Genomic DNA, 13,955 nt, shown 5'->3' with positions numbered 1-13,955 from the left:
TTACAGATAATCACAAGTGTCACTGTTAGCGTTGTTAACCTTGTAATTGAAGTGATGATTATCATTACTAAAAATTCTTACAAGAATAGTAATAATTACATCACTTAACGCTATAAGTACCCAAAATTGTGCAACTCAGGAAATTCATAAGTAGAGGTACCATCGTTACTTATAATTGTTAAGTAGTTTTAGCAACTTTATCGATTAGTAGGAGGAAACTGTCCAAAATGTTTGACATTGGAAGTAGAAAATGTGCAGGTGTGTGACATTGTAAGTAAAGGTTGTGCTTGTGTTTGATGTGGTAAGGAGCTGTGCCAGTCTTTGAGGCTGTAAGTAGATATGCCAGAGTTTGGCTTTGTAAGTAGAAGTTGTGCCAGTGTTTGACGCTGTAAGTAAAAGATGTGCCAGTGTATGATATTGTAAGTAAATTTTGCGCCAGTGTTTGGCTTTATGAAAAGAAGTAGTGCCAGAGTCTGACTTTGCAAGTAGAAGTAGTGTCAGTCTTTGACTTTCATAAGTAGAAGTTTTGCCAGTCTCTGATTTCATAAGAAAAAAGTGTGGCAATACTTAACAGTATAAGTAATCAAGTAGAAGAGATGGTAGTATTTGAATTGATAAGTAATTAAGTAAGGACGTGAGGGACATCCGAAGCAAACACGTTAATTATTGAAACAGTCAGCTGGTCAGCCCCTGAGTAAATAACTTTTCTTATTTTGTCCTCACTATCTTTACGTAGTCTTTGGCTTATTTTGTTTATTATCGTCCTGTCTTGAAAAAGCCGAAAGAATGGCCCAACCTATTCACATACACATGTATATACATACACGCCCACACACGCACATATACATACCTATACATTTCAATGTATACATACATATACATACACAGACAAATACATATTCATACTTGCTGCCCTCAGCCATTCCCGTCGCCACCCCGCCACACATGAAATGGCACCCCCCTCCCCCCGCACGCGCGCGAGGTAGCGCTAGGAAAAGATAACAAAGGCCATATTCATTCACACTCAGTCTCTAGCTGTTGTGTGTAATGCACCGAAACCACAGCTCACTTTCCACATCTAGGCCCCACAATATTTTCCATGGTTTACCCCTGACGCTTCACATGCCCTGGTTCAATCCGTTGACAGCACGTCGACCCCGGTATACCATATCTTTCCAATTCGCTCTATTCCTCGCACGCCTTTCACCTTTTTGCATGTTCAGGCCCCGATCGCTCAAAATCTTTTTCACTCCATCCTTCCACCTATAATTTGATCTCCCACTTCTCCTCGTTCCCTCCACCTCTGACATCCTCTTTGTCAATCTTTCCTCACTCATTCTCTCCATGTGACCAAACCATTTCAATACAACTTTTCCTGCTCTCTCAACCACACTCTTTTTTTTACCACACATCTCTCTTACCCTTACATTACTTACTCAATCAAACCACCTCACACCACATATTGTCCTCAAACATCTCATTTCCAACACATCCACCCTCCTCCGCACAACTCTATCTACAGCCCACGCCTCGCAACCATATAACATTGCTGGAAATACTATTCCGTCCAACATACCCATTTTTGCTTTCCGAGATAATGTTCCCGCCTTCCACACATTTTTCAACGCTCCCAGAACTTTTACCCCCTCCCCCACCCCGTGACTCACTTCCGCTTCCATGGTTCCATTCACGGCCAAATCCACTCCCATACATCTAGAACACTTCACTTCCTCCAGTTTTTCTCCATTCAAACTTACCTACCAATTGACTTGTCCCTCAACCCTACTGCACCTAATAACATTGCTGTTATTCATATTTACTCTCAGCTTTCTTTCACACTTTTTACCAAACTCAGTCACCAGCTTCTGCAGTTTCTCACCCGAATTAGCCACTAGCGCTGTATTATCATCGAACAACAACTGACTCATTTCCCAAGCCCTCTCATCCACAACAGACTGCATACTTGCCCCTCTCTCCAAAACTCTTGCATTCACCTCCCCGACAATCCCATCCATAAACAAATTAAACAACCATGGAGACATCACGAACCCCTGCCACAAACCGACATTCACTGAGAACCAATCACTTTCCTCTGTTCCCATTCGCACACATGCCATACATCCCCGATAAAAACTTTCACTTCTAACAACTTGCCTCCCACACCACATATTCTTAGTACCTTCCACAGAGCATCTCTATCAACTCTATCATATGCCTTCTCCAGATCCATAAATGCTACATATAAATCCATTTGTTTTTCCAAGTGTTTCTCACATACATTCTTCAAAGCAAACACCTGGTCCACACATCATCTACCACCGCTGAAACCACACTGCTCTTCCCCAATCTGATGCTCTGTACATGCCTTCACCCTCTCAATCAATACCCTCCCATATAATTTCCCAGGAATACTCAACAAACTTATACCTCTGTAATTTGAGCACTAACCTGTATCCCCTTTGTCTTCGTACATTGGCACTATGCATGCATTCCGCCAATCCTCAGGCGCCTCACCATGAGTCATACATACATTAAATATCCTTCCCAACCAGTCAACCACACAGTCACCTCCTTTTTTAATAAATTCCACTGCAATACCATCTAAATTCGCTGCCTTGCCGGCTTTCATCTTCCGCCAAGCTTTTACTACCTCTCCTCTGTTTACCAAATCATTCTCCCTAACCCTCTCACTTCCCACACCACCTTGTCCAAAACACCCTACATCACTCTGTCATCTAACACATTCAACAAATCTTCAAAGTATTCACTCCATCTCCTTCTCACATCACCACTACTTGTTATCGCCTCCCTATTAGTCTCCTTCACCGATGTTCCCATATATATATATATGATGATGAGTAACTCAGCTGATTAAGGGAGACTGACTACTCCAGCCACCTTGAGATACTGGCGAAGAGAGACAAATGCACGTATACACTTCGCTACACAGAGCTACTGACGAAAGGAGACGAGTGCAGTAGGTGGCCCACTATACCGCGTGTGGCCCTACCCGTAACATGAGCCTGATGGGGCTACTGACGGCGCGGTGTTGTGTGGTGTCCCTCTAAGGGCGAGGGTTGTTCTAAGATGGTTCATTTGCACATATGAGTATAATGGCCAGATTCTAATGCAAAGACGCCAGTTACTACACGTCATTGCATTCTTGTGTTTGGTACAAACATGGACCCATATGAACAATCCTAGGTACAACAACATATAAACACACACACTTGAACAAGCGTTTAGCTATACAAGGAAACAGCTCCATTTTCTGTTATTTAGGTTATGCAATATGTCAACTACTGTATTACTGTGACTAATCATCATTTAATGTTCAACTAAGTGCATAATGTATAAAGCATAGTATTTACTCTGTTAACAATTTCGTATATCTGCCACCCTGACTATCTAAATGTACCTAACTCACGTGTTTGTTCGAAGCGTGGAAATATCCACCCCACCTTGATCTTGAATCTATTTATGACTAGTTAACTAATAACTGTGATAACCTCTCAGTTCTGTAATATCCGCAATTCCTCAACTGTGTATTTTCAGCCGAAGGACTACCTAATTCCAATAGTTACATATTCATTTGTTCAGTTTGCACTGAGCTGCAGACGAAATCTCGCAAGTATGGTTTGCAAAACACTGGTAGAGATAATCAGAGAGTAATTGCGAGGGAGGAAATACCTGTGAGAAGCAACATGGGGACAGGGAGGGGAGGTTATGAGAAACAAATCTCTCACTTCTGTAAGAGAGTGAACTCTGACCTCTCTAACTTAGACAATAGAAATGGGTGAGTAGATTGTGCTCTTTGGCGGTCAGAAGCCATTTGGTTAAGGCGTTAGATTTTCAGAGAGAGAGAGAGAGAGAGAGAGAGAGAGAGAGAGAGAGAGAGAGAGAGAGAGAGAGAGAGAGAGCAGACTCCTTCAGTGGATAGAACATATTCTTAGCGGAAGAAAACAAAGGACTCATGTCAGAGGAGCCTTTTCAAAATGGGTTGGTTACCAGTGGTGTGCTGCAGTGGTCTTAGGACCACTGATTTTCATGGTATGAGTAAACATCTAGCCAGAAGGATTGGATTCATACATGTATATGCTTAAGGATGAGAGAAGTAAGGATTGGCGAGGATTGCGCCAACTTGCAAGGGGATTCCGACAAACTCCAGAGTTGGATTGATACAGGACTGATGAAACTCATCCTGAATATATACAAGATAACAAAGAAGAAAATTAAAGCAGGAAAATCTTCATTTGATCAAGTACATAGCAAGCTAAATGCATTCGTCAATGAAAGGGGTTAAGGTGTCGAAACTTTACCTATCCTCACGCCGGAACACCACGTTCGGAGAATTTTCAAACGTTCTACTGTTTACCTACAACATATTTGGAACTTAGATTAGGATAAGTTTATTTCGGTTTGTCACCTCACTAAAAAAAGATAATAAGGTCCAGAGAAAGGCAGCAAAAATGTTATCTGAAATTAGAGACTGTGTTACAAGGAGAGGTTACAGGCTATAAAGTTGCTCACCATGTCGACAGTGAACAGTTACACGAAAGATACAAGAACAAAGCATCTAGAGGGCATGACAAGGAACAATGCTAGACATTTGTTTACAAAACTCCTTCAAAGAATTGCTCCTATAGTAACAGATGAGTGGGTTAAACCTAGCAATGGAAATGTGGATTTTGAGTAGTATACAGACTAAAGATAATTGATTTACTTATATACGCACATGTATGAACTATAAGATTTCTTCTGTAGAACTTTCTGTACATATGTAGATAGACTTCACTTATGTGATTATCCAAAGCAAAGAAGTATCCAGCCCTACCTTGATCTAAACCTATTTTGTCATTAATTAACTAGTTGCTACTAAGACCCCTTCACACACACACACACACACACACACACACACACACACACACACACACACACACACACTTTTTTCAAACAAACTATGAACAGCCCAGCTAAGCAAGCAGATCGCTTAGCTTTCTAATAGTTAGGGTATATGTCAGCATAACCAACATTCACTATTAATGTTCGGCTTTAAATACGTAATGTATGTCGAATACGTAATGTATGTCAAGATTATTGCAATTGAACCAATGTATAATTTTTCATCACCTAATATTCAAATATTCACTGGATGTATGATGTATAAACCATAGAATTTGCCAGTAAAACCTCCTGTACTGTGTAGATATACCTAACATCTTGTACTGATCCAAAGGGTAGAAACATCCAGCCCCGCATTGATAAGCTTCTTTGTGATCAATTAACAAGCTACCACTATGACCCATCTACACTACTGTCATACTTCAACTGTATATTTTCATCCGTACGGCTGCCCGAACTCAATAAACCTTCTTTATTTGTTTATTTACTTACATACACACACACACACACACACACACTCAAATTCCCTGTCTGTTCCCCTGTCTAAGTCTTCAGACTTCCTCAAAGCGAAATATCCATGTTTGTCGAGTCTGGGCACTGTTTGTGTACCTAAGGTTTGTTGAATTACAAATTTTTCCTTTTAAAATGATACGACGGCGATAATTTAGACGTTTATCTGTTGGTAATAAAGATGACTTAACGACCGGCTAACACGTCGCGACGGGTCGGCTCCCGAGTCCAGAACGTCGGTGCACGTCGTTGCTCCCTCCAACACACTACCATTTATCTTCCTCTTGTAATATTCCGGGATCTCTGCCCTCGTACTGCGGTATATCCTCCTTGATGGTTTTGACCCGAGATAACCCGTCGATCGGACGGGAAGGGCAGCGGAGCGACTTGTAAGGAGAACACGAAGCAGACGTCGCAGTCAAAACAGAGGATGGAGACGACAGAGGGTGGCGGTGTTTGTGTTGGGCAGATTTATGGCGGCAGATGGCAGGCCTGCGTCTTCCGCCCGACATGCCCGTGGTTCGCTCATTATCGCCTCGCCACCCGCCCAACCCTCTCCCTCCCTCTCTCTCTCTCCTCTATATTTGTTGGACATAATTTTCTGCTCAAAAGACGAATGAATATTTGCCTTCGGCGAAAAGGATGTTATTTTTCAGATTAAATGTGTGCCTCCGAGACGGAAACTGCGTCAAATTCTCTGGTTAATTTTAGGGTTTTATGTATACATATTTTCTTTTTCTCGTTACGTCAGTGTTTGATGATCAGCGGTTCACACTGTAAGATGTTGTTGGCGCTGTGGTCTTGATGAGTGTCGGAGTCAGAGGGCACGAACCACCCAGCGACCCGACACTGACTCGCCGAATAAGTAGTCCATATATATATATATATATATATATATATATATATATATATATATATATATATATATATATATATATATATTTATATATATATATATATATATATATATATATATATATATATATATATATATATATATATATATATATATATATATATATGCTCGCCATTTCCCGCCTAAGCGAGGCAGCATCAAGAATAGATAACAGATCCTTTGATGAAAAATTCTTCACTTGACTCTTTGCTCTGTTCTTTATCCAGCCCCCCGTTCCCATCCCTCTTAGTCGTCTACAACCCGCAGGTAATACGTGGGCAATATCCTTTCTCCCCTATTCCCAGGGATGATATATATATATATATATATATATATATATATATATATATATATATAACATATATATCCCCATATATATATATATATATATATATATATATATATATATATATATATATATATATATATATATCCCCAGGGATATATATCCCTGGGGATAGGGGAGAAAGAATACTTCCCACGTATTCCCTGCGTGTCGTAGAAGGCGACTAAAAGGGGAGGGAGCGGGTGGCTGGAAATCCTCCCCTCTCGTTTTTTTTTTATTTTCCAAAAGAAGGAACAGAGAAGGGGGCCAGGTGAGGATTTTCCCTCTAAGGCCCAGTCCTCTGTTCTTAACGCTACCTCGCAAACGCGGGAAATGGCGAATAGTATGAAAAAAAAAATAAAATATATATATATATATATATATATATATATATATATATATATATATATATATATATATATATATATGGGGATAGGGGAAAAAGAATACATCCCACGTATTCTCTGCATGTCGAAGAAGGCGACTAAAAGGGGAGGGAGCGGGGGCTGAAAATCCTCCCCTCTCGTTTTTTAATTTTCCAAAAGAGGGACAGAGAAGGGGACCAAATGAGGATATTCCCTCAGAGGCTCAGTCCTCTGTTCTTGACGCTACCTCTCTGACGCAGGAAATGGCGTATAGTATGAAAAAAAAATATATATATATATATGTGGTGTGAGGTGGTTTGATCGAGTAAGTAACGTAAGGGTAAGGGAGATGTGTGGAAATAAAAAGAGCGTGGTTGAGAGAGCAGAAGAGGGTGTTTTGAAATGGTTTGGGCACATGGTGAGAATGAGTGAGGAAAGATTGACCAAGAGTATATATGTGTCGGAGGTGGAGGGAACGAGGAGAAGTGGGAGACCAAATTGGAGGTGGAAAGATGGAGTGAAAAAGATTTTGTGTCATCGGGGCCTTAACATGCAGGAGGGTGAAAGGAGGGCAAGGAATAAAGTGAATTGGATCGATGTGGTATACCGGGGTTGACGTGCTGTCAGTGGATTGAATCAGGGCATGTGAAGCGTCTGGGGTAAACCATGGAAAGCTGTGTAGGTATGTATATTTGCGTGTGTGGACGTATGTATATACATGTGTATGGGGGTGGGTTGGGCCATTTCTTTCGTCTGTTTCCTTGCGCTACCTCGCAAACGCGGGAGACAGCGACAAAGCAAAAAAAAAAATATATATACATATATATATATATATATATATATATATATATATATATATATATATATATATATATATATATATATATATATATATTTTTTTTTTTTTTTTTTTTTTTTTTTTTTTGGATGGTATTGCAGTGGAATTTATTAAAAAAGGGGGTGACTGTATTGTTGACTGGTTGGTAAGGTTATTTAATGTATGTATGACTCATGGTGAGGTGCCTGAGGATTGGCGGAATGCGTGCATAGTGCCATTGTACAAAGGCAAAGGGGATAAGAGTGAGTGCTCAAATTACAGAGGTATAAGTTTGTTGAGTATTCCTGGTAAATTATATGGGAGGGTATATATATATACGTATATATATATATATATATATATATATATATATATATATATATATATATATATATATATATATATATATATATATATATATATATATATATATATATATATTATCCCTGGGGATAAGGGATTAAGAGTACTTCCCACGTATTACCTGCGTGTCGTAGAAGGCGACTAAAAGGGGAGGGAGCGGGGGGCTGGAAATCCTCCCCTCTCGTTTTTTTTTTTTAATTTTCCAAAAGAAGGAACAGAGAATTGGGCCAGGTGAGGGTATTCCCTCAAAGGCCCAGTCCTCTGTTCTTAACGCTACCTAGCTAATGCGGGAAATGGCGAATAGTTTGAAAGAAAGAAAGAAAGTATATATATATACATATATATATATATATATATATATATATATATATATATATATATATATATATATACATATATATAAAAAAAATAAAATATATATATATATTCTAATAACCAAGAGGAAAATGAAACACAATAAGTTCCCAAGTGCACTTTCGTGTAATGATCACATCGTCAGGGGATATACAATAATGAGATAGAAGACGTTGAATAGTCAGTTGCTATACAAGGAAGAGACGTATTTAAGACGCCATTGGTAAATAACTGACTGTTCTACGTCTTCTGTTTCATTTGTGTTTATCGGAACAGAAAATCTGGAAATGTGCCGTAAGATCCGTTTGAGACAGTGAGCCTTGGTGGGCAGACCAGGTACCACATGAAAGCTGGGCCAGACTCTACTAACTTCCCCCATCACGACAGGCCGGACATACTACCAGTTGCCGTATCGCTGTCAGTGATGCAAGAATATTTCGTTTTCTTAATATCTCCTTTGATGCTCCCTTCCTCTCAAACGAACAACCGTGTAGAAATGAAGCAAAACAGCCCGAAGGAATGTCCTGTGTCGCGAGCTTCCCATGCTTGGAGCGCCAGAGGATTATCGAAGAGAATTTAGAAATGGATAATTCAGTATGAGCTCGCAGTTCTCAGCGTAGATATCTAGAAACAGATTTAATGGAAATTGTGTCAGAGTCCAGCATTGCGCTTGCTTACTGTCGACCTCCTTCCACTGAAGAATTCCCAGTCCTTATCAGCGGCCTCCATTCGCGCGCGAGGGATTACGCGTGTCCACTACCCGCCCGACTTTCCCGCCTTTTTTTGTCGTCACGTGACCTATTTACCCACCATTAATCCGCCAATCCGGTGTCACTTTATCTTTCCCGCCACTCAATGTCACTTCCGCTTGGGTACACGATGTCCGTGTTCCTTTAGCCTTTTGATTATTCAAGTTTTGCCGACAATCATTGAAAGAAATGAAAGAGTAATGGAGGTTACTTTATACTCTTCTTACCTATCTACTGTTTTCTACAGTTGATATTATCAGTTCCATGTAAAGTTTTTGAGCAAAAAGAAAAAAAAAATTCTCTCCACCATGAGCTGGGGCTGAACCTGGTGTCCCGCCATTCAGTACAGCAATCGAACCCGCTAATCCCACTCACAGGAACCTCTTGAAATAATGTCCTGTGGAGTGTGAAGCCCAGGATTTGGTGGTCGGGCGTAGAGGGTAAGTGCAATCCCTGTTCTCCCCCTCTTCTCTCCCCCTTCACACACACAGACACACACACACAGACACACACACACACACAGGCACACATACACGCGCGCCAATATCTTCTAACCCTGTGAGCCACTTACCATGGTTGTAGCAATCGAGGGGTGAAGCTGAGGGTGGCAAACTCTCATCTGTTTCATGAGGCGCTATAATAGATGTTTGTGTCAGCAACATCTCGTGGTGCTCAGTTGGTTCTGTTTAATTATGTCTTCTTCATGCAACTGATTTCCTCGTTGGGCTCATGTGAGATACCCGACCAACACTGTTAGGTGCCTCTTAGGAACATCATATTGAGAATTATACTCGGAAGTTGCTGTTCCTAAGATGGTGATTGATACATCTAATTTATTTCTTCACATAAAATAGATCTCTACAAATTAGCACAAGTTTTCCCTCTAACTCGTCCACACACACCGTAAGAGTTGTCAGACGTCCCTAATCACCCTCATGTATACTCCCTGGTCCCGAGAACCTGCTCCGTGTCTTCAAGCATACCTCTGGTGTAATCCCAAGGCACTCTCAGGTTTTTCCTTATACACGCTCTTAGTTTGATACCATAGTCACCTTCAAACGCATATTGTTATGTGCAAAACCACTAACTATACTTTCTTGCCCCGATATGCCGAAACCTTTCAAAAGTATTTCTTCCTTGCCCCCTTCGAAAATACCTTTGGAAACACTTTTCTTGTGACTCTCAGGTAGATTATATACGTCTTGATGTATGTCATTACCTTATAATACACTCTGCTTAAAGCTTGGCTTATTATAAGGCGAATCGTGGACGCACTCTGTTGTGCGACTCCTTTAGTGGTCCCATTCTCGCCCCTGTACATCCATACTAATTTAAGCCTAAATTTTCCTGCCAAGTTGAGCTCGTTCTTTTTTATACAACATTCTACAATCCCAACTTAGATTCAAAATACCCTGGTTAGTTGGAACTCTACCTGTTTTAAGATCAACCATATATATGTTATTAGTTTGAGATCAACCTGTCTTCATGAACCGCATGCATATAACCCACTCCGAACCCAGTTGGTCCTAATGACTCTTTTGTACTTGCTCCTACTGCAGGTGGTGATCTCGCAGCAGGTGGACGTGGCCGGACCCCTACTGGCAGTCTCAGACAACATGTTCGTCCACAACAACTCCAAACACGGACGACGAGCCAAGCGCCTTGATCCTACCGAGGGTATGTTTGGTAAGTACTGGTAAGGTTAGGGGGGGATCCACAGCTGATGTGGGTCACTGGAGCTATCGAGGTACTGATCTAGTGATGGTGTGGCACTGTGTGGCCGATGAGGTTTTGTACTGGTGGTAACGGTGGGGCGTCTAGGCTGTCCAGGTATTTTTCTGGCGGTGGTGTAGGGTCGAAAGGCCGTTAAAGTGCTGTGCGCCTGGTTGCATGGGGTCTACTGGTTGTTAGGGAATCTCATAGATGACGAGGCGATGGCGTGGGGTTCTATAACTGTTGGGGTGCTGTACGTAGGGTTGTATGGCTATTGGGTTGCTGTGCTTGCAACGTGGGCCGTGTGGCTGTAGAGGCGTTGTTCTCCTTCTTTCTCCAAGGTAACATTCAACGGCTTAAGAGATCGTCAGATCAGGTATATCCATGGGTTAGTGTGTAAGGACTTGAGGTCTGAAGTATTAAAGAACGTACATGTGGTACGTTCTCTCTCTCTCTCTCTCTCTCTCTCTCTCTCTCTCTCTCTCTCTCTCTCTCTCTCTCTCTCTCTCTCTCTCTCTCTCTCTCTCTCTCTCTCTCTCTCTCTTCTCATCGTATCGTATGCTTGGCAGCCCGAGGCACTGCCGCCCCCAGGTGGGTAGCCGCTGCCAGCCTACCATCATAGGAAGGATGTGTTAAGTTGACGATGATGCTGGGACTGTTTTTTAGGATGGGGAGGGAACGAGCTGAAGCTGATTGTTTACTGATGGTCATCTTATTCCTTTGGCAAGACGATACAACCCCTGAACTCGACGATACGACCTTTGGTAAAAGGTTAGGACTGCTCACTCTAGGGTCTTACCATGATGCTTATGGTTAGTATTGTCTTGCCCAGGGATCAGGTCATTCGACTGTAGGGGTTAGCACTTGGGTCGTGGTCCTGTGATAGTTCTTCCCTCCTGTAGTTCCACACTATCCCCAGCCAGGGAATTTGGTATCATAAATGACTATGGCTTATTTAGATACTCCGCTGAGTACCCCACTTCACGTGGCTGAATAGATCTTCACTAGAACTTCCGTCAAGCCTTGTGTTGATCCACCGACCCCCAACCTCCACATTTGCTGTAAATCCACTATGATCCCACTTCACTCTTCTCGTTTCATCCCCTTAAATCTTTCTTGATATCCTCTACTTCGACAGCGTATATCTCTGTTCTGTTATTCAAGATCTTTCGCTGTCTGTTATACCAATGAAAATGAAGCCATGCTGATTAAATCTACCTTTACCTTTTGCTGTTCCAGTGGATGTGGTTCCTCTCACCCTGGTTGGTCTCTCTCCACTTATCAGTCTACATCAGACTGAGCTGTGTCACTTAGAATGTATGTACACTTTCCTCTCGCGCCTCTGGGTCTGTGTCCACTTTGTTCCTCTAATTCTTATTCCAACACCGTATTGCTTCACCATATCTAACTGATCTGTTTTTCTATAGTGCAGAATGTAACTCCACTTCCTGTATTAATCCACAAAATCAGCCATCACTCTAATAATCTCCAAAGGACACGTCTTTGGAACGACTATGTCTACCTCTATCATTGCATTGAATTTGCTTCAGCTTTCCCATATAATTCCACTCATCTTCCTCCTCATAGTCAATCCACGGATTGTTTTCATCTCACTGTTAACCAGATTTAATTCCTTATTACGAACCAGTCAGGTCTGAAGGGAGTCGGTCATTTCGTCATTATTACGTTTAAGAGGTCAATTAGTGGGGGTTGATAGGTGAGAGTCAGCGCTGAAGATGCAATACACAAAAGTGCACTCGGGAATAATCGTGTTTCAATGGTTTTTCCTCGTGGTTATCAGCAAATACTTTGGGCATGCTCATCACAGTGGCTGTTGGAGGTTTGTATGTTATAAGGAAGTCCGCGTTCATATATATATATATATATATATATATATATATATATATATATATATATATATATATATATATATATATATATATATATATATATATATGTATGTATATTCATACTCCTCGCCATTTCCCGCGTTAGCGATGTAGCGTTAAGAAGAGAGGACTGAGCCTTTGAGGAAATATCCTCACTTAGCCCCCTATTCTGTTCCTTCTTTAGGAAAACTAAAAACGAGAGGGGAGGATTTCCAGCCCCTCGCTCCCTTCCCTTTTAGTCGCCTTCTACGACACGCAGGGAATACGCGGAAAGTATTCTTTCTACCCTATCCCCAGGGAGTGGGATCTGGCAGCGGATGGAACCATGGAAGCGGAAGTGGATCATAGGGTGGGGAGGGGGCGAAAATTCTGGGAGCCTTGAAGAATGTGTGGAAGTCGAGAACATTATCTCGGAAAGCAAAAATGGGTATGTTTGAAGGAATAGTGGTTCCAAAAATGCTGTATGGTTGCGAGGCGTGGACTATGGATAGAGTTGTGCGCAGGAGGATGGATGTGCTGGAAATGAGATGTTTGAGGACAATGTGTGGTGTGAGGTGGTTTGATCGAGTAAGTAACGTAAGGGTAAGAGAGATGTGTGGAAATAAAAAGAGCGTGGTTGAGAGAGCAGAAGAGGGTGTTTTGAAATGGTTTGGTCACATGGAGAGAATGAGTGAGGAAAGATTGACCAAGAGGATATACGTGTCGGAGGTGGAGGGAACGAGGAGAAGAGGGAGACCAAATTGGAGGTGGAAAGATGGAGTGAAAAAGATTTTGTGTGATCGGGGCCTGAACATGCAGGAGGGTGAAAGGAGGGCAAGGAATAGAGTGAATTGGAGCGATGTGGTATACCGGGGTTGACGTGCTGTCAGTGGATTGAATCAAGGCATGTGAAGCGTCTGGGGTAAACCATGGAAAGCTGTGTAGGTATGTATATTTGCGTGTGTGGACGTATGTATATACATGTGTATGGGGGTGGGTTGGGCCATTTCTTTCGTCTGTTTCCTTGCGCTACCTCGCAAACGCGGGAGACAGCGACAAAGCCAAAAAAAAAAAAAAAAAATATATATATATAT

General features: G+C 41.6%; 1 protein-coding gene across 8 annotated transcripts in view; it reads left to right on the top strand.

The window, feature by feature from the left end:
* kn (EBF transcription factor knot) overlaps window positions 1-13,955 on the top strand; it is a 528,425-nt gene that overhangs the window by 479,665 nt on the left and 34,805 nt on the right. For 7 of the 8 annotated variants that reach the window (XM_071675837.1, XM_071675838.1, XM_071675840.1 and 4 more), the window contains one exon: window positions 10,840-10,966. In XM_071675837.1, coding sequence (XP_071531938.1) covers window positions 10,840-10,966 — 127 coding nt within the window. The remainder of the gene's footprint in view (window positions 1-10,839; window positions 10,967-13,955) is intronic. The other variant, XM_071675839.1, reaches the window with a different exon arrangement.

The sequence above is a fragment of the Panulirus ornatus genome, chromosome 21 (assembly GCF_036320965.1).
Source record: "Panulirus ornatus isolate Po-2019 chromosome 21, ASM3632096v1, whole genome shotgun sequence".
In the NCBI taxonomy this organism is placed as follows: domain Eukaryota; kingdom Metazoa; phylum Arthropoda; class Malacostraca; order Decapoda; family Palinuridae; genus Panulirus; species Panulirus ornatus.
This window is presented reverse-complemented; position numbering and strand designations above follow the sequence as displayed.